Source organism: Salmo salar, chromosome ssa04 (assembly GCF_905237065.1).
Source record: "Salmo salar chromosome ssa04, Ssal_v3.1, whole genome shotgun sequence".
Lineage (NCBI taxonomy): Eukaryota > Metazoa > Chordata > Actinopteri > Salmoniformes > Salmonidae > Salmo > Salmo salar.
In genome coordinates this window covers 54,903,872-54,923,506 of record NC_059445.1, presented here as the reverse complement: position 1 = coordinate 54,923,506, position 19,635 = coordinate 54,903,872, and the positions used below count along the sequence as shown (strand labels likewise).

At 40.7% G+C, this 19,635-nt stretch overlaps 1 protein-coding gene across 1 annotated transcript in view; it reads right to left on the bottom strand.

The window, feature by feature from the left end:
• Positions 1 to 15,033, bottom strand: part of LOC106603527 (protein EURL homolog) — a 57,982-nt gene extending 42,949 nt beyond the window's left edge. Inside the window, exons 1-2 of the mRNA XM_014197345.2 lie at positions 14,896 to 15,033; positions 7,645 to 7,778 (exon numbers count right to left, since the gene is read on the bottom strand). Of these exons, the coding sequence (XP_014052820.1) occupies positions 7,645 to 7,771 (127 nt within the window). The 5' untranslated portion in view covers positions 7,772 to 7,778; positions 14,896 to 15,033. The remainder of the gene's footprint in view (positions 1 to 7,644; positions 7,779 to 14,895) is intronic.
• Positions 15,034 to 19,635: the final 4,602 nt, after the last annotated feature.

Sequence of the window (19,635 nt, the reverse complement as noted above, 5' to 3'; positions counted from 1 at the left end):
ATTGAGGATTACATTTAAAAAAAAATCCATTTTAGATAAGGCTGTAACGTAACAAAATGTGGAAAAAGTCAAGGGATCGGGATGCTTTCCGAAGGCACTGTAAATGTCACCTGCCCATAAAGTCAGCCACAAAGCACATTCCACCTGCCCAACTGTTCTGCTTACTTCATGGACAGTGGCCACACAGGCTGTATCACAATCTCTGCAACAATAGCCGAAATAGGCTAGGCTTATCTAGACACAAAGACACAGTGGAGCAACAATGACAGCGGTAACACAGACTGGGGCATCTGTCCATTCCACTCACAATCATGCTCTTTCTGGGAAACTCACAATAAATCCCTGCTGCAGTACAATAAACAACTCAGCCTGGAACAAACAGGATATATTATTACCATTCCTCAGTCAGGATATATTCCCTTAGTTCCAGGATTCGATAACTGCTCAATGCATGCACAGCACATAAATCCTTGATGCATATGAATTTCCCTTCCTGTCAGAATTACATAATACTATACTCAAATTATTCAGTGATGTATCATTGGGCTCCTGAATGGCACAGCGGTCTAAAGGTGTCACTGTAGACCCTCGTTCGAGTCTAGGCTGTATCACAACCACCCGTGATTGGGAGTCCCATAGGGCGGCGCATAATTGGCCCAGTGTCGTCTGGGTTTGGCTGGGGTAGGCCGTCATTGTAAATAAGAATTTGTTCTTAACTGACTTGCCTAGTTAAATATATATATTTTTAAATGTAGTCTGCTCTGCTATCAGCTGCTGCTGCTTCAATAGGATGACTCTCTCCTTTCATGTGGAGATAAATGCACGGCTCTCCCTCACAAAAGAGGGGCCCGTGTACAGTGGCTCTGTCTGTCCATGAGATGAGACAAACGCTGAGAGCCACATCAAGTCCCCTCGGAGGTAGCGTTCTCTTTCATTCAAAATAGGCCAATCATTAACTAAAAATGGAAAAAGGCACTTCAAAACACATTGCTGCACCTCGTATTGGAGTGGCAAAGCATGAGGAGGCTGAGCAGCAGTCTGTCTACTGTGTTCTAACGAAAGGATTGGGGGTGAATGAATGGATGCTCAGCTCGCCTCTTATGGGCCCTTCAGACCCATTCTGTCCACTGCATGGGGAAATTGCATACTGTCCATGATGAAGACAAGGGCAGAGCTTGAATAGACACCAAAACATACCCTCTCAAAGGACGCACATCATCAATCTGGATAACATCAAGCTTCCATTAGGGCTTTCACCTAGAAACAGGGAACAGATTCACTGGGACAGGTGGTGGGAGGGAGGTGATTCAAGCCATTACACCCCCACCTGAACCTGCCGGGCCCACAGCTTACACACACACAGAACACAAACCACACTGTGGTTAACTTACCGTGCAGACTTTTCTCCTATAAGCCAAAGCTGTTGGAAAATTATACTGGCAAGGCCTTATGCCCAGGGTTGAAAATTAACAACCACCACCTGCCAAATGCGGGTAGATTTTGTCACTTGTGGGTAAGCATGTCTATTTCAATCACAAGCAAGCGCCCAAGTCACCACGGTAACAGTTTGTCCCTTAAAAAGGGGCAGCTGAAAATGTTTCTCACCTAATGATTGTGCTTGATTGAGGATGGATCACTCCTAAAAACTTTTATTCATTAACTGAGTAATTTCGCATCAATAAAACATTCAAATAACTTTTCTCCGAGATTTATTTGTGTGCTTCAACATTTGTTCATTGGGGCACATCATGTACTCCTTGTAAAACATGTCAGCAGGGCCTGAAACAAACTTTTGTAAACCAGCCACTGTGCCAGATACACAACAAAAAAAACAATACCAGCCACTCCAATTTTTCACCAGCAAAAACATTTTTCGGGGCTATAATTACGCCCACCAAAAAAACTGATGAGCATGCTTAGTAAAGTCTCTAAAACAAGAAATGTATTACTAGTAGATGTAATGGCGCCGGACGGGATGACTGCCATTTTAAGGGCTATTAACCAACCGTGGTATTTTGTTTGTTTTTTCACATTGTTTGTAACTTATTTTGTACATAATGTTGCTGCTACCGTCTCTTAACACCGAAAAGAGCTTCTGGACATCAGAACAGGGATTAGTCACCTTGAGCTGGATGAACAATTTTTCTTGAATGAGTCGGACGAGAGGGATTTACTCCAGACACCCGACGAGGCCCTCATCCCCGTCATTTGCAGGAGAAAAAGACGGAGATATCGCGGAAGGAGATCGGGGTGCCCTGTAAGGATACGGTGACGAGTGGCTAATCTGCCTTTGTCATCGGTACTATTGGCCAACTTACAATTGCTGGATAATAAAGTGGAAGAACTACAATCACGTATATCCTACCAACGGGACATTAAAACTGTAATATCTTATGTTTCACCGAGTTGTGGCTGAACGGCGGCATGAATAACATACAGCTGGCGGGTTACACACTGTATCAGCAGGATAGAACAGCAGCCTCTGGTAAGAAAAGGGGTGAGGGTCTATGTATATTTTTTTTTAAAACAGCTGGTGCACAATATCTAAGGAAGTCTCGAGGTTTTGCTCGCCGGAGGTAGAGTATCTCATGACAAGCTGTAGACCACACTATCTACCAAGAGAGTTTTGACATATATTCTTCGTACCTGTCTATTTAACACCACAAACCGATGCTGGCACTAGGACCACACTCAATGATCTGTATAAGGCCAGATGCAAACAGGAAAACGCTCGTCCAGAAGGCGGCGCTCCTAGTGGCCAGGGACGTTAATTCAGGCAAACTTAAATCCGTTTTACCTAATTTCTACCAGCATGTTAAATGTGCAACCAGAGAGGAAAAAAATTCGACCACCTTTACTCCACTCACAAAGCTCTTCCTCGCCCTCCATTAAATCTGACCATAATTCTATCCTCCGGATTCTTGCTTACAAGCAAAAACTAAAGCAGGAAGCACCAGTGACTCGGTCAATAAAAAAAAGTGGTCAGATGAAGCAGATGCTAAGCTACAGGACTGTTTTGCTAGCAGACTGGAAAATGTTCCGGGATTCTTCTGATGGTATTGAGGAGTACACCACATCAGTCACTGGCTTCATCAATAAGTGCATCGATGACGTCATCCCCACAGTGACTGTACGTGCATACAGTACATTGTAGAGAAATTAACATTCAATTCTCTGGCAACAGCTCTGGTGGACATTCCTGCAGAAGCATGCCAATTGTATGCTCCCTCCAAACTTGAGACATCTGTGGCATTGTGTTGTGTGACAAAACTGCACATTTAAGAGTGGACTTTTATTGTCCCCAGGACAAGGTGCATCTGTGTAATGATCATGCCATTTAATCAGCTTCTTGATATGCCACACCTGTAAAGTGGATGGATTATCTTGGCAAAGAATAAATGCTCACCAACAGGGATGTAAACAAATGTGCACAACATTTTAGACAAAAGCTTTGTGCGTATGGAAAAAACAATCTCATGAAACATGGGACCAACACTTTACATGTTGCGTTTATATTTTTATTCAGTATAAATAGCCAAGAAACACGAGGACAATGTCTCACTTTAGTAGACTTGAGTAAATTAGACCACAGTTTATGCCTGTACCCATTGCATTTAAAAACAAATCTTTCAGCACTTCACTCAGTGCTCACAGCCCTCCAGACAGGCAGTATTGATGTGCAAGGTGGGATACGTTAACGTTATGATTAAGATTTTTGTGCATTACCAGTTATAAAACAAAATGGCAGAAATACTTTGAAAAACAGCATGTATTTTGCTATAAATCACAACTTGCACTGGTGCCCATACTTGAGTTTTTATGAAATGCTTGCCATGAGTGTGACCAGCCGCCAACGTGGCTGGTGAATTAGACATTCTTACAGGCTAACTACACCGCTCGCGTCGTGTGCGCGAGTGTTGCAAAATAAATGTAGAAATGTATATTATTCAATTATTGCACCCACACCGCTTGCGCGCGTCTGCGTTGCCAAGGGCTAAAATAGAAGTCAGTTCTATTTGTGACGCAGATCGCGCTGCAAGTCTTGCCTACCCCATCTCCTCATTGGTTTATAGAAGCAGGTACCCACGTCCCATCTCCTCATTGGTTATACCCCCGTGGGTGATTGAAAGACGAACGAGGTCAGTGGCAGTAATGCACCTAATTTATGAGAAGTTGCCAATCGCAATATAACGTCATGAGAAGAAAAAGCCTAGAAGGAGGAGAGATGACTAGAAACGATTCGGTTGACCGTTTTATGTGTGGATTAATTGTCGGAGTAGAGGACCTTGTGCATTTCAGGTAAAATAACTCAATATTTATATCTAAGGACAAATTAGCTAGCAACAGCAAGCCAGCTAAATAGGACAAATTAGCTAGCAAGTGCAAGCTAGCTAAATTGCCATAAATGTTTAATGCTTTTCGACCTGTCCCCAAATTAACGTAATTGGTTCAGAGTTTGTTTTGATATTTTAACCTGCGTGTTGTGATCGCGTTTGGTGTGGGGGACAAAATACATGAATGCACGATGGCACACGCGCAGCCGGTTTGGATTCCGTGTTATTTATAATAAAAGGGTTACATGGAGAAAATCGGATCTCTGAAATTAAATGGATGGCCCTCCCTACACCGTCCCTGAATGCTTAAAAAAAGACCAGAGAACACTTATTGGACAGACTAGAGCCTTAGATATGCAGGTTTAGAAACTGTTCATCCAGTAAGCATTACATGACAACACAGGAATTTTTACAGAGCACAGGGCTGTGGGCCAGAAGGTTGTGTGTTCGCAGACCACCGTGAACAAGAGTAAGGGTGAAAAGATCGCCTTTATAGTACAAGCATTGCCTACATCTACCATAGTATTTGCAGGTCTGAGAAAAAACAGCCTTTCATAAACATTTTGTGCAAGTCTACGTAGTTTTTTTTAATACCACACAAATTACAGGCTAAGAATGGACATAGGTCTGTGCTCATCTTATCATATTTCTCCAATGCCAAATCAGTGTCTTGTTTGCAATGAAACTCTACCTGTGGAACAATAATTCAATCTGAGAAGTCATTAGGAATCTGAACATGGTACTTTCAAAAGTTTGGCCAACCTTTCCACCACAGACAGAGTAGGCCTACCAACACAGAAAAATTGAAGCTTTAATTGTTGGCTACTCTCTTCCGTGGCTTAACCCAACAAGAGAAGGTCACAAGTATTTTCTTAAAAGCTGTCTGGGTTTAAACATTTTCTATAGTACAGAAAGTGAACAGCTTAATCAATTGAGTGACAGATTACTACCCAAGAAACGTCCATGTTTTTGTCTCCTCGTCTATAGAATGTTGTAGCTCAGCCTCAGAATGTCAAAGAAACGAAACAATGATATTATTATATGTATCGGAGTCACGTCTTTGACGGGTATTTCACAGCTTGTTTCTAGCATAAAGCATAACAGACCACAGCGCTGTATAGATCACTTTACATCAAATCGGATCCAGTGGCTTAGTTACAGTTGACAAAAAAAATATATAGATGCTTGAAAATGTATGGCAAGACTTGAAAATGGCTGTCTAGCAATGTTCAACAACCAACTTGATAGAGCTTTTAGAATTTAAAAAAGAAAAAAATGTGAAGTGACAACGCGAAAACTGATTTATTCAAAATAAAAAACAAATACCTTCTTTTCATAAGTATTCAGACCATTTGCTATGAGACTAGAAATTGAGCTCAGGTGAATCCTGTTTCCATTGATCATCCTTGAGATGTTTCTTCAACTTGATTGGAGTCCACCTGTGGTAAATTCATTTGACTGGACAATGTTTGGAAAAGACACACAAAGGTGCCACAGTTGACACAACATGTCATTGCAAAAACCAAGCCATGAGGTCGAAGGAATTGTCAGTAGAGCTCTGAGACAGGATTGTGTCGAGGCACAGATCTGGGGAAGGGTACCAAAAAAAAGGTCTGCAGCATTGAAGGTCCCCAAGAACACAGTGGCCTCCATAATTCTTAAATGGAAGACATTTGGAACCACCACGACTCCTCCTAGAGCTGGCTGCCCAGCCAAAATGAGAAATCGGGAGATAAGGGCCTTGGTCAGGGAGGTGACCAAGAACCTGATGGTCACTGACAGAGCTCCTCTTTGGAGATGGGAGAACCTTCCAGAAGGAAAACCATCTCTGTCAGAGATGACAGAGCTTGACAAGATCAGCAGAGAAGAACGGGGAAAAAAACTCCCCAAATACAGGTGTGCTAAGCTTATAGCGTCATACCCAAGAAGACTCGAGGCTGTAATCACTGCCAAAAGTGCTTCAACAAAGTACTGAGTAAAGGGTCTGAATACTTAAGTAAATGTGATTTCAGGTTTTTATTTTTAATCAATTAGCAAAAATGTCTAGAAACCTGTTTTTGCTTTGTCATTATGGGGTATTGTGTGTTGATTGATGAGGGTAAAAAAAATATTTAATCCATTTTAGAATAAGGCTGTAACTTAACAAAATTTGGAAAAAGTCAAGGGGTCTGAATACTTTCCGAATGCACTGTATCCGTTTCTACTATTGTATCTAAAATGTTCATTTTAACATACATTGGTTAAAAGACCGGTCACAAAAATGTAATTAAGCAATATACCCCATTACCCCTTACTAGTAATACATTTATTGTTTTAGAAAAACCGAAAGCACGGGCATCCGTTTATTGGTTTTATTTTTGTTGTGCAATTATGGGAAAAAACTATTTTGGTTTGTAAAAACATCTCAGTGGATGGTAGATTATTATTTCTTTCTACCTACCTGCCACAGTGGACCAAAAAGTGAATTTCAAACCCTGATAAGCCTCCTTCACATTCCAAATTGTGCTGCGCCGGAAGTCATTCATTTCAATTGGGACAATCCGCACCAGAGTGGCATTGCAGTGCCCCCTTGCGTCCAAGGCTCTGTTGCGAGACGCATACTTTGCATCATCTTCACTCCGACCAGAGTCCGTCAATAGAACAGGAAGGTATAAAAACCACAGAACAAATATGTCGTTTTCCACAATGGCTTCATGGGATAGCTAGCAAATTGGAAACAATGAGTACTATTTTAATAGTAATGTTGAATAATACATTGGCTGTTAAGCCAATTATGACTGTAGCCTCCCATTTTAATTCCGAAAATGTTCTTGATGGTATTCATTACATTTTTTTATGATGATAATTATTAGGCATTGGGTTAGTTGGCTACATTCAACCTAGCTTTTAGCTAGCTGTGTAAGCTAGCTTGACAGAAAGTAAACGAAACAAGTTGAGGAAAAAGTAAATAAAATAAACATGTCTTATCACCTGAAACAATACGTTTCTCCTGTCTTGAAAGTAAAGGTCATATTTTGCAATCTTCCAAAATAAATGCGACCTCTGACGAGAGACCCTTCCATCTTGCGTTATGACACTACACCTGTCCGACCAGTAGTGGAGCAAGACTGTGTTTAAAGGACGTACGACCAACGGAATTAAATACATTTTTGAACAAGGCGTTACTGTGCTGTTGTGTCTTGACTACATTTTTTATCAAGTAACACCAGTACTGTTCTAGGCCACGGTTCTTCCCAGGCAGCAGACGGCCAATAAGAGTTGTATGAAAAATGTGTTATCTGATATCCTCCCCCCCACTTCACTCTCTCACCTTCGATGCTGAGCTCAAAGCAGACGTGACAGAAGGACATGGTCCCCGTGTCGGTCTCTAGCTTGCAGACACTGCAGATGTTGTCGTCGTTTAGGTCGATGTTGACAAACTGCTCCTCTTTGTCCATACTATCTCTGAGGGAGAAACACAAAACACAGAGATAAGAGGACATGAAAGGAAATGAGACTAGCACAACATCCATTGACCTCTAAGAGTTCTCCCTCATTCTTGAACAGAAAAACTCTTTCAAATGTTCATCTTGGCTTGTACTAGTCAGACGGAACGGGAGACTTTCTGATGAAAATTGCTCATCATGAATGAGACGGTCATTACCATGCTGAGAGGTACGGTTTGTTCAAGGCGGTGCACTCAAAGCATGTCTAATGAAATATCAAACAGCGCAGAAGATAGAGATCCCCCTTCTTGAGAAAGGAGAGGGATGACCTGATTTTCAAAATGATGGAACATCTTTTAAAAAGCTTATGAAAAAGCCATGTACAGTGAGGGAAAAACGTATTTGAACCCCTGCTGATTTTGTACGTTTGCCCACTGACAAAGAAATTATCAGTCTATAATTTTAATGGTAGGTTTATTTGAACAGTGAGAGACAGAATAACAACAAAATCCAGAAAAACACATGTCAAAAATGTTATAAATTGATTTGCATTTTAATGAGGGAAATAAGTATTTGACCCCCTCTCAATCAGAAAGATCTGGCTCCATGGTGTCTTTTATACAGGTAACGAGCTGAGATTAGGAGCACACTCTTGAAGGGAGTGCTCCTCATCTCAGCTTGTTACCTGTATAAAAGACACCTGTCCACAGAAGCAATCAATCAGATTCCAACTCTCCACCATGGCCAAGACCAAAGAGCTCTCAAAGGATGTCAGGGACAAGATTGTAGACCTACACAAGGCTGGAATGGGCTACAAGACCATCCCCAAGCAGCTTGGTGAGAAAGTGACAACATTTGGTGCGATTATTCGCAAATGGAAGAAACACAAAAGAACTGTGAATATCCCTCGGCCTGGGGCTCCATGCAAGATCTCACCTCGTGGAGTTGCAATGATCATGAGAACGGTGAGGAATCAGCCCAGAACTACACGGGAGGATCTTGTCAATGATCTCAAGGCAGCTGGGACCATAGTCACCAAGAAAACAATTGGTAACACACTACGCCGTGAAGGACTGAAATCCTGCAGCGCCCGCAAGGTCCCCGTGCTCAAGAAAGCACATATACATGCCCGTCTGAAGTTTGAATCATTCAGATGTTCATTGGCAGAGGGCAACTGGGTGAAAGTGTTGTGGTCAGATGAGACCAAAATGGAGCTCTTTGGCATCAACTCAACTCGCCGTGTTTGGAGGAGGAGGAATGCTGCCTATGTCCCTAAGAACACCATCCCAACCGTCAAACCTGGAGGTGGAAACATTATGCTTTGGGGGTGTTTTTCTGCTAAGGGGACAGGACAACTTCACCGCATCAAAGGGACGATGGACGGGGCCATGTACCGTCAAATCTTGGGTGAGAACCTCCTTCCCTCAGCCAGGGCATTGAAAATGGGTCGTGGATGGGTATTCCTGCATTACAATGACCCAAAACACACGGCCAAGGCAACAAAGGAGTGGCTCAAGAAGAAGCACATTAAGGTCCTGGAGTGGCCTAGCCAGTCTCCAGACCTTAATCCCATAGAAAATCTGTGGAGGGAGCTGAAGGTTCCAGTTGCCAAACGTCAGCCTCGAAACCTTAATGACTTGGAGAAGATCTGCAAAGAGGAGTGGGACAAAATCCCTCCTGAGATGTGCGCAAACCTGGTGGCCAACTACAAGAAATGTCTGACCTCTGTGATTGCCAACAAGGGTTTTGCCACTATGTACTAAGTCATGTTTTGCAGAGGGGTCAAATATTTATTTCCCTCATTAAAATGCAAATCAATTTATAACATTTTGACGTGCTTTTTTTCTGGATTTTTTTGTTGTTATTCTGTCTCTCACTGTTCAAATAAACCCGCCACTAAAATTATAGACTGATAATTTCTTTGTCAGTGGGCAAACGTACAAAATCAGCAGGGGATCAAATACTTTTTCCCCCTCACTGTAAACTAGGACCCAACAGTGATCTCACAGAGAACAGAAGCCGTGTGTCTGGTGAGCCATGTTTACTCTTGGTAAATTAATTTACCCCGGCTTACATAGGTGACCATTTTGGAATGTGAGAACCAAGCAGGTAATTTCATTATAACGTGAAAATAATTGTCTCTCTCCCTCTCCCCCAGGACCCTTTTCTTCCTTTCGTTTATCTAAAGAATTACATATCTAAACTGCACAATGAGATTAAAAATGAATGAGTAGGCACACATATTCAAGGTTCTCATTCTTCTTTTATACTGTTCCTAAATATTGCATATATTGACATTTGAAAAACAACTCCTGGTAAAAGCACAAATAAAAATAAAATGTGCAATATGACAAACCAAGTGGAAAGACAACCATTTGTTTAAATCCAAGGCCCCTGTCCCTGCAGGAAGCCTTTTGGTATGCCTTCATTGTAAATAAGAATGTGTTCTTAACTGACTTGCCTTGTTAAATAAAACAAGACAGGAGAGCATAAAGCTAGATAGCTAATGTTGTCAAAACTCTTTAGGTACTTAATTTTTTTTGTAAAAACATTGTTTACGAAGCATGAGACAAATAACAGGTTTAGACTAACAGTGAAATGCTTACTGTAATTTCCGGACTATTAAGCGCACCTGAATATAAGCCGCACCCACTGAATTTTTTTAATTTGAACATAAATAAGCCGCACATGTCTATAAGCCGCAGGTGCCTACCGGTACATTGAAACAAATGAACTTACGCAGGCTTTAACGAAACATGGCTTGTCATCGACTCATTAAGACCAAGCTCCCGTGCAGCAGCTCTATTTCCTTTTCCAACAGCCAGATCAATCGCCTTCAACTTGAAAGCTGCATCATTTGCATTTCTCCATGTCTTTGCCATGATGAGGGTGACAAAATGACTACCGTAATCAGAATGATGGGAAGTTTGAGAGCGTTCGATTTAATCTAGACAGTAAACAAAATTGTTGTTTGACCTTAACCCGTTCGGCAATTTCATTGGTCTAATGAAAGCTTCATGCCGCCAAAAAACTGAGCATGTCACAGAACGTGTTTTTTTGGAGAAAAAAAATTGAAAGCGGGAAAAATCCATATATTAGCCGCGTCATTGTTTAAGCCGCGAGGTTCAAAGCCTGGGAAAAAAGTTGCGGCTTATAGTCCGGAATTTACGGTACTTATGGGCCCTTCACAACATTGTAGAGAAAGAAAAGAGAAATAAAAGAAAAGTAATAACACAAAAGTAATAATAAATACACTCACCAAAATAAGGAGTTTCGCAGAACAACCATCCTCATTACTGCCGTTACGGTATGTACTTACAATAAAAACAATTACATTGTTTTGACCAAGTGCGAATGCACCAAATCCACCTTCGGCAAATCCAATAAAATCAGTCATCCAGCAGCAGTACAGTATCCCGAAAGATTGAAAATAAAATATTTTAGACCTTTTTCATAAGTACATAGCATGCGTAGCAGCAGTAATGACAAAACAATTTAAATCACTCAAATTAGGCTACATATGCAGATATTACAGTAACAGCACATCAAGTGTTTTAGACAGTATTGCCAACTGCAGTATTCTAAGTCCATTTTTGTACTAATACTGTGCCCGTCAAGCGATAGATCCACTTGACTGGCTGGCAGAGTGTGTACCCATGGGAGAGAATGAGAGGTTTTTTTGTATGCATGTGTCAGAGAGTAAGAGAGATATGAAAGAGGCCTAGGGTAGGCCAGATGTTAGGGTATTGTGTTACCAGCTCACCTACTCATAATTGACTAGTTAAAATGGGATACATTGATTGTTAATAATTGTAATTCTTATAATGCTAAATAGTTACAATTGTTTATACAGCTCAGTCAAATATACTGAAGAAAAATATAAAAAGGCAACATGTAAGTGTTGGTCCCATGTTTCATGAGCTGAAATAAAATGTCTGGGATATTCTTTTCATATGTACAAAAATAGTATTTCTAAAACAAAAACAAAACAAACTTGGCTCACAAATGAGGTTACATCCCTTTTAGTGAGCATTTCTCTTTTGCCAAGACAATCCATCCACCTGACAGGTGTGGCATATCAAGAAACTGATTAAACAGCATGATCATTACACAGGTGCACCCTGTGCTGGGGACAAAAAAAAGACCACTCTAAAATGTGCAGTTTTGTCACAACACAATGCCTCAAGTTGAGGGAGCATGCAATTGGCATGCTGACTGCAGTAATGTCCACCAGAGCTGTTGCCAGTGAATTGAATGTTCATTTCTGTACCATAAGCTGCCTCCAACGTTGTTTTAGAGAATTTGGCAGTACGTCCAACCAGCCTCGCAACCGCAGACCACGTGTAACCACGCTAGCCCAGGACCTCCACATCCGGCTTCTTCACCGGCAGGATTGTCTGAGACAAGCCACCGGACAGGTGATGAAACGGTGGGTTTGCACAACTGAATAATTTCTGCACACTGTTTGACAGTCTCGGGGAAGCTCATCTGCGTGCTCGTCGTCCTCACCAAGGTCTCGATCTGACTGAAGTTGGGCTTCGTAACCGACTTCAGTGGGCAAATGCTCACCTTTGATGGCCACTGGCACGCTGGAGATTTGTGCTCTTCACAGATGAATCCCGGCATCAACTGTACCGGGCAGATGCCGTGTATGGCGTTGTGTGGGCGAGCGGGTTGCTGATGTCAACGTTGTGAACAGAGTGCCCCATGATGGCGGTGGGGTTATAGTATGGTCAGGCATAAGCTACGGACAACGAACACAACTGCATTTTATCGATGGCAATTTCAATGCAGAGATACCGTGACGAGATCTGGAGGCCAATTGTCATGCCATTCATCCACCACCATCACGTCATATTTCAGCATGATAATGCACGATCCCATGTCGCAAGGGTCTGTACACAATACCAAGAAGCTAAAAATGTCCCAGTTCTTCCATGGCCTGCATACTCACCAGACATCACCCATTGAACATGTTTGGGATGCCCCCACCAATATCCAGAAACTTTGCACAGCCATTGAAGAGGAATAGACAGCATTCCACAGGCCAAAATCAACAGCCCGATCAACTTTATGTGAAGGAGATGTGTCTCACTGCAGGAGGTAAATGGTGTTCCCACCAGATCCTGACTGGGTTTCTGATCCTCTCACCTACCTTTTTCTTTTTAAGCTGTATTCCCAGTCATGTGTCATCCATAGATTAGGAACTAATGAATTTATTTAAATGGCATTTTAGACTTATATTCAATGTTAATGTAAATTCATCCCATTTTTATCCACAGGTCCTGTGGTGTCTATATTAATCACACAATACGCACACACACGTACTACCTACACACACAAACTCAAACTTTGTGCTGTTAAAAAAAAAGTTTGATGTGTCTTCCTTAAGGTGTAAGAGCAGAAGCTTTTAAAATGTTTCCCATTGAAGTGAATGGAACGTTGCAATTCTACAACTAATTAGCATAATTCATAAAAACAAATATATGAATTATTTGTTATTGCTTTATTAAATAGTTACAACCTCCCAGTTCTGCATAAAACATCAATATATGTTAACAATATGACCACCTTTCTATAAATGAATGAGCTGAATGTGTGGAATTTGACATGCTGTACATACTAATTAGCATATTGTACGAGACCTTCAGTTTCTTGGCAATTTCTCGCATGGAATTGCCTTCATTTCTCAGAACAAGAATAGACTGACAAGTTTCAGAAGAGTTCTTTGTTTCTGGCCATTTTGAGCCTGTAATCAAACCCACAAATGCTGATGCTCCAGATACTCAACTAGTCTGAAGGCCAGTTATACTTATTTTTCAGCTGTGCTAACATAACTGAAAAAGGGTTTTCAAATGATCAATTAGCCTTTTAAAATGATACACTTGGATTAGCTAACAACGTGCCATTGGAACACAGGAGTGATGGTTGCTGATAATGGGCCTCTGTACCCCTATGTAGATATTCCATGAAAAATCAGCCGTTCCCAGCTACAATATTCATTTACAACATAAAAAATGTCTACAGTGTATTTCTGATCAATCTGATGTTATTTGAATGGACAAAAAGTGCTTTTCTTTCAAAAACATGGACATTGCTAAGTGATCCCAAACTTTTGAACGGTAGTGTATGTTTGTTCTTATATCAACACTTAGAGCTAAATATAAGCAAGTGCAAGGACACGAGCTGAAACATGGTAGGCCTAATCGTTCAACTTTTAAAATGGAATTAAATGAATTAATGCCAAAATATCATGCAAAACAGGCCAAAAAAAAAGTTTTTAAGCTAAAGAGGTGGAGATTAAAGCAGGTGGGGCTCCACCTGCCCTGAATGACAGGTCACCACTGTTTGGTGCCATTATTGACTAGGGATTAACACTGACCAGTCCGCAACCTTTTTCTATCATATCATAAGATATCCTCATCATAAAGTGTTCTGTGTTCCTGAGAAGATTCTCTATAACATGGAATACAGTATTCCCCAAGTATAACACCAAAACCACAGTTTCATTTGGAACCTTAACACCCTACTGGATAATTATGTGGATGTATTTAAGTCTAGATGAAACCTTAGTTAAGTGTGGTCTCAGATGGCAATAATTGTACATTTTATTGCAACAGCTTTCAGTGAATTTGTTGCCACCTGATGCTTATGGTAGGGACAACTAGAAAACAACTGCTGTTCCCTAACTTATCTTTTTTTTTGTCTGACTAGCTAGCTAGGTTTAACACTAGGAGGAAAGGACAATTGACAGTAACATCTTCACAACAACGTGGATTTGAAAAAACATGAAAAATCGGAAGTTAGCTAGCTAGTCGTAAGTTAGGCTAACTACCAACACATACAACTAACTAGTTAGCTAGCTACATTGGCATGCATCTGAAATGAGTGGCTAACTAGTTAACTAAACGACTGACATTATGTTAGCTTACTGCTAGCAAAACCTATAACACTTGCTGCTAGCTAGCCAACATACGCTTGCTATCTAACGTTACGTTAATCGTGACCCGTTATCTGGTCGTCAAGATTAATCATTTCCAGCAGGAGCCCAACAAAATGATAGCTACTAATACTATCTAAACGATAAAACAGGGTAATGACATATGATGTATTTCTTCTGTCTAACAGACGTTTACCTTGTAGCTAGCTAATCCTTTGTCAAATCGTCAAGGGAATTCACGGGTGTTTGAGTTCCCTTCACCTCGGTCCTCGAGCGCCTGCGGGGCAGTAAAGTATTGTTGATGGTGGCTTGCAGACTAGCACATTTCTTTGAGCGGAGGGGAAAACCACCCACCTTTCGGGAACGAACCACTTGTAAATCAGGGGGTGGGTTATTATATCAATATAAATTCAATACAAATCGTTCTGCATATATAATAAATTACACACTTTTGAAACAAAGCACAGCGTATATATCGACGTGTTACCTCGAATCATCATTATTCGAGCTCTAGATTCCCTTTTTAAATTAATTTGTCATAATTTAACCCCTTACACTTTGGTATGGGTATATTGAAGAAACATCAACAAAACAGTGGAACACATGGAAGAGTTGGAACATCATGTATGATCAAAAATAATTATATAGGGTGCGAGAGCAGGTGTCCACATACACATGTAGTGTATGTAGAACATGGGCCTGTTGGAAACTAGAACCCACTACTATATGCACAGTTCGGGCGTGATCAGATTTAGCTCTAGAAAAACTGCGCATTAAGCTCAGGAAAAAAAACAGAATTAAATGGAATTCAAATAATTTAACCGATGTCTGTCGTCAATTAGTTACCAATTTGTTTTATAATAATCTGTTAATCGCTCAGCACTATTGGTCCCAGATAGTTTGTGCCGTTTTGTCAACTCCTGTGGTCAGTTCCCACTGGGCACAAACTGGTTGAATCAACGTTGATTCAACGTATTGTGACCTGGAATCTACATGGAAAATACATTTCATTTGAAAAATGCATCAATTACAGTATGCTGTTGTTTTGAGGGTGAAATTTCAACCACATGATTACGTCATCGTGGTAAACAATTTAACATAGACACACCTTGTATAAAATATTTGTAATGACCTCAATAGATCATAAATGAGAGAATGTCCACAACAGTTCTCGAGTTCTCAAATTTAACGGTGTATTGACCCAGAACTCACACAGGCTACTGTCTGGCCGTAACCTACGCCAAATAAATCTGATAACAATAACAGGTAGCTATCCCGCGGGCCACCAACAACGCCTGACCCCGAAACATTTCAGGCATTCCTTTGATTGGCCTCGAGCAGGGTGATTGGTATGCTGGATGCAGAGAAACCCCTGAGTAACTGGTAAACGTGCCTTGATAACCACACAACAGAACGTCAGATCACATAACTGAAAGTAAAAAAGTAACAAAAGTCTAAATAAATATATCATTGGTTTGTATTTGTGGGGCTTTAGCTAATGATTGTTCTTTAAAGAGTCAAGTATATTTGTCCAGGCCTCTATTGTTCCTTGATTAGCACCATTCATTCTCACTGTTGATAATTCTAATGTTATAACTTCTAATAGTAACTGTATCTACTGGTTAAATGGGAGAGAGTGCGGTGGTTTCCATCTTAGAGTCAACATTTTTTTCACAGCAGTGCTGACTGCCAGCAGTAATCTTTTCAGACAAATTCAAATCAAATCAAATTGTATTTGTCACATATAGGCGTTTAGCAGATGTTATTGTGGGTGTAGCGAAATGCTTGTGTTCCTAGCTCCAACAGTGCAGTAATATCTAACAAGTAATATTTAACAATTTCACAACAATACACATGAATCTAAAGTAAAGGAATGGAATTAAGAATATATAAATATTTGGAGAGCAATGTCAGAGCGGCATAGACTAAGATAGCCCCTTGAATATCTATTATACTCTATCATCGTTAAGTAACAAAGTAGATGGAAAGCGTTCAACATTTAAATTCATGCACTTCAAAATTAATTTTGTAACTTTGCCCAAGAAGCATTTAACTGCACGGCACTCCCACATCATATAAAGGCAGGTGCCTACTTGGTTTAGGGGACTCAGTGAACACTTCGGAGTTGGGGCCAATTTCATTGTAAAATGTTTCGTTGGTGTTAATTATACTCTGTGAACAAACTTAAAATGCATAAATTGATGGTTTGGATTACGGGATGCCAAGGTTATATTTTCGATATTATGTTGCAGTTAAAGCGTGGTTCAGATTCAATTAGATCTGTGGACCATACTTTTTTTAATGGCTAGCTCAGAATATGACCTTTCCAAAAGTTTATATATTATAGAGATCAGTCCTTTCGGGCGAACAGATCATGTATTTATAAATCCCGCCATTGGATGTTTTGGTAGTAGGGTTTCCCAAAGTACTCCATAGCTGACCTAAATTGTATATCGAAAAAAGTTTCAGAAAAAAGTTTATTTCAAATCTTGGAATGTTATCAAACCCTTACTGTCCATGATATCGGTAAGGGTACGGATTCAACATGTGGACCATTGGGGGGTGCAAAAGGCCATCCTCCAGAGGCATTATTGTGAAATATTGGAGTATGGCCGTGCCATTTTGATTCCCAGTTACATTGTTTAAAAATATAAATTGTGTGAAAAGAATTGTGTGAGCAATAATAGGACCAAAGCGTAACTTACTACATTGTTTAAGGCATATATCAGTGAAGACCACCTCTTCCAGGGCAATAGGAGATACCATATTTTTCTCTATACTCAGCCAGAGGGCAAAATAATCATGTCTAAACCAATTTAGGATGGGACGAAATGCTAGAGCCTGGAAATACAATTTAAAGTTTGGTACAGATAGTCCTCCTACACCTTTATCCGGAATAATTTACCTTTCCAAATAATGGTTGAAACGCACAATGAATTTTATCCCAATAGCCAGAAGGGGGAGCCATGGGAAGCACTGAACGCCTTGGCAATATATTCAATTTGACAATAGATATTCTGCTGGTTAAAGCAATTGGGATATTATTCCATCAACTGATGTCGGATTTAATTGATTTCAGCGTTCTGTTAAAGGTTCTGGCAATGGTTTTATTTAGATAAGGAAATATATCTACTCCCAAATATTTAAAATGGGAAACGATTGGGATTCCATAAGTAGAGATGGAGTCCTCCATCAGGGCCTTGAGAGGCAGTAGGGCTGATTTGGTTAGATACATTTTCTAACTTGAAATTAAGTTGAATTTATTGATGATCTTCAATGCATTTAGGAGCGATTGAGATACATTGTCTAGATATAGTAAAATATAATCTGCATATAATGATATGAAATTATCAGTAGATTTGAGTGAAATTGGTGTTATTTCTTTCAATGTATTAATTGTCTGGGCCAGATGTTCCATGGATCATAAGAATAGCAGAGGCCAGACTGGATCTCCTTGTCTGCTGCGTCTAGTGATTCTGAATGGAGCAGAGCTGATATTGCCTGTTACAAGTATGGCTGAGGGATTGACATATAGTATTTTAATCATATTAATTAAATTGAAGCCAATTCCCATATCTTCCAAGAGCAGACTAGAGATATGACCATTGTAGTCTATCAAAAGCGTTTTTTGCGTCGAGAGATAATACAGCCCAAGGAGCTGTTGTTTCTGATGAAGTGTCTAAGATACAATATATACAAAAGTATGTGGACAAACCCTTCAAATTAGTGGATTCGGCTATTTCATCTACACCTATTGCTGACAGGTGTATAAAATCGAGCACACAGCCATGCAATCTCCATACACAAACATTGGCAGTAGAATGGCCTTACTGAAGAGCTCAGTGACTTTCAACGTGGCATCGTCATAGGATACCACTTTTACAATAAGTCAGTTTGTCAAATTTCTGCCCTGCTAGAGCTGCCTCGGTCAACTGTAAGTGCTGTTATTGTGAAGTGGAAACGTCTAGGAGCAACAACGGCTCAGCCGCGAAGCGATAGGCTACACAAGCTCACAACAGGACCACCAAATGCTGAAGCGCGTAGTGCGTACAAATGTACTGTCCTCGGTTGCAACACTCACTACTGAGTTCCAAACTGCCTTTAGAAGCAACATCAGCACAAGAACTGCTCTTCTTATCCATGGCTGAGCAGCCCGAACACAAGCCTAAGATCACCATGAGTAATGCCAAGCGTCGGCTGGAGTGGTGTAAAGCTCGCTTCCATTGGACTCTGGAGCAGTGGAAACACATTCTCTTGAGTGATGAATCATGCTTCACCATCTGGCAGTCCGACAGACAAATCTGGGTTTGGGGGATGCCAAGAGAAAGCTAACTGCCACAATGCATAGTGCCAACTATAAAGTTCGGTGGAGGAGGAATAATGGTCAGCGTGACATTGCCCCCGTGCACAAAGCAAGGTCTGTCCAGAAATGGTTTGTCGAGATCAGTGTGGAAGAACTTGACTGGCCTACACAGAGCTCTGAACTCAACCAAATTAGTGCTGTGTTCACGTCTCCCAAATTAACCTTTGTGAATGGCTCTATGAATCATTTAGAGCAATATAGACCTAATTTATTCAAACATTTTAAACAGGAGGAATATCATCCTACCCAGGTCATTTGCCTTTATTCATGTTATCCAATGCCCTTTTGAGTTAATTGAGATTTGGGCTTCCAGCAAGGTAGCTTCCTTTGTTGAGAGAAGAAGAGTTCTTAATAATTTTAGAAAGGACAGTCTGGGTTGGTGTGGATTTACAATCCATAATGCATGTTTCTCCAACTCCCGCTTGGCAAACATCTCCATTTACGACCCTACAATGACATGCAATTACACTTGTATCAGCCCACAGCACTGCATCAGGAAATACTGAAGACAAAGAGCTGCATAACATAAGTAGTATATAAAAGAGAGCCTTGTGTTCCATTATGGAGTGGTGC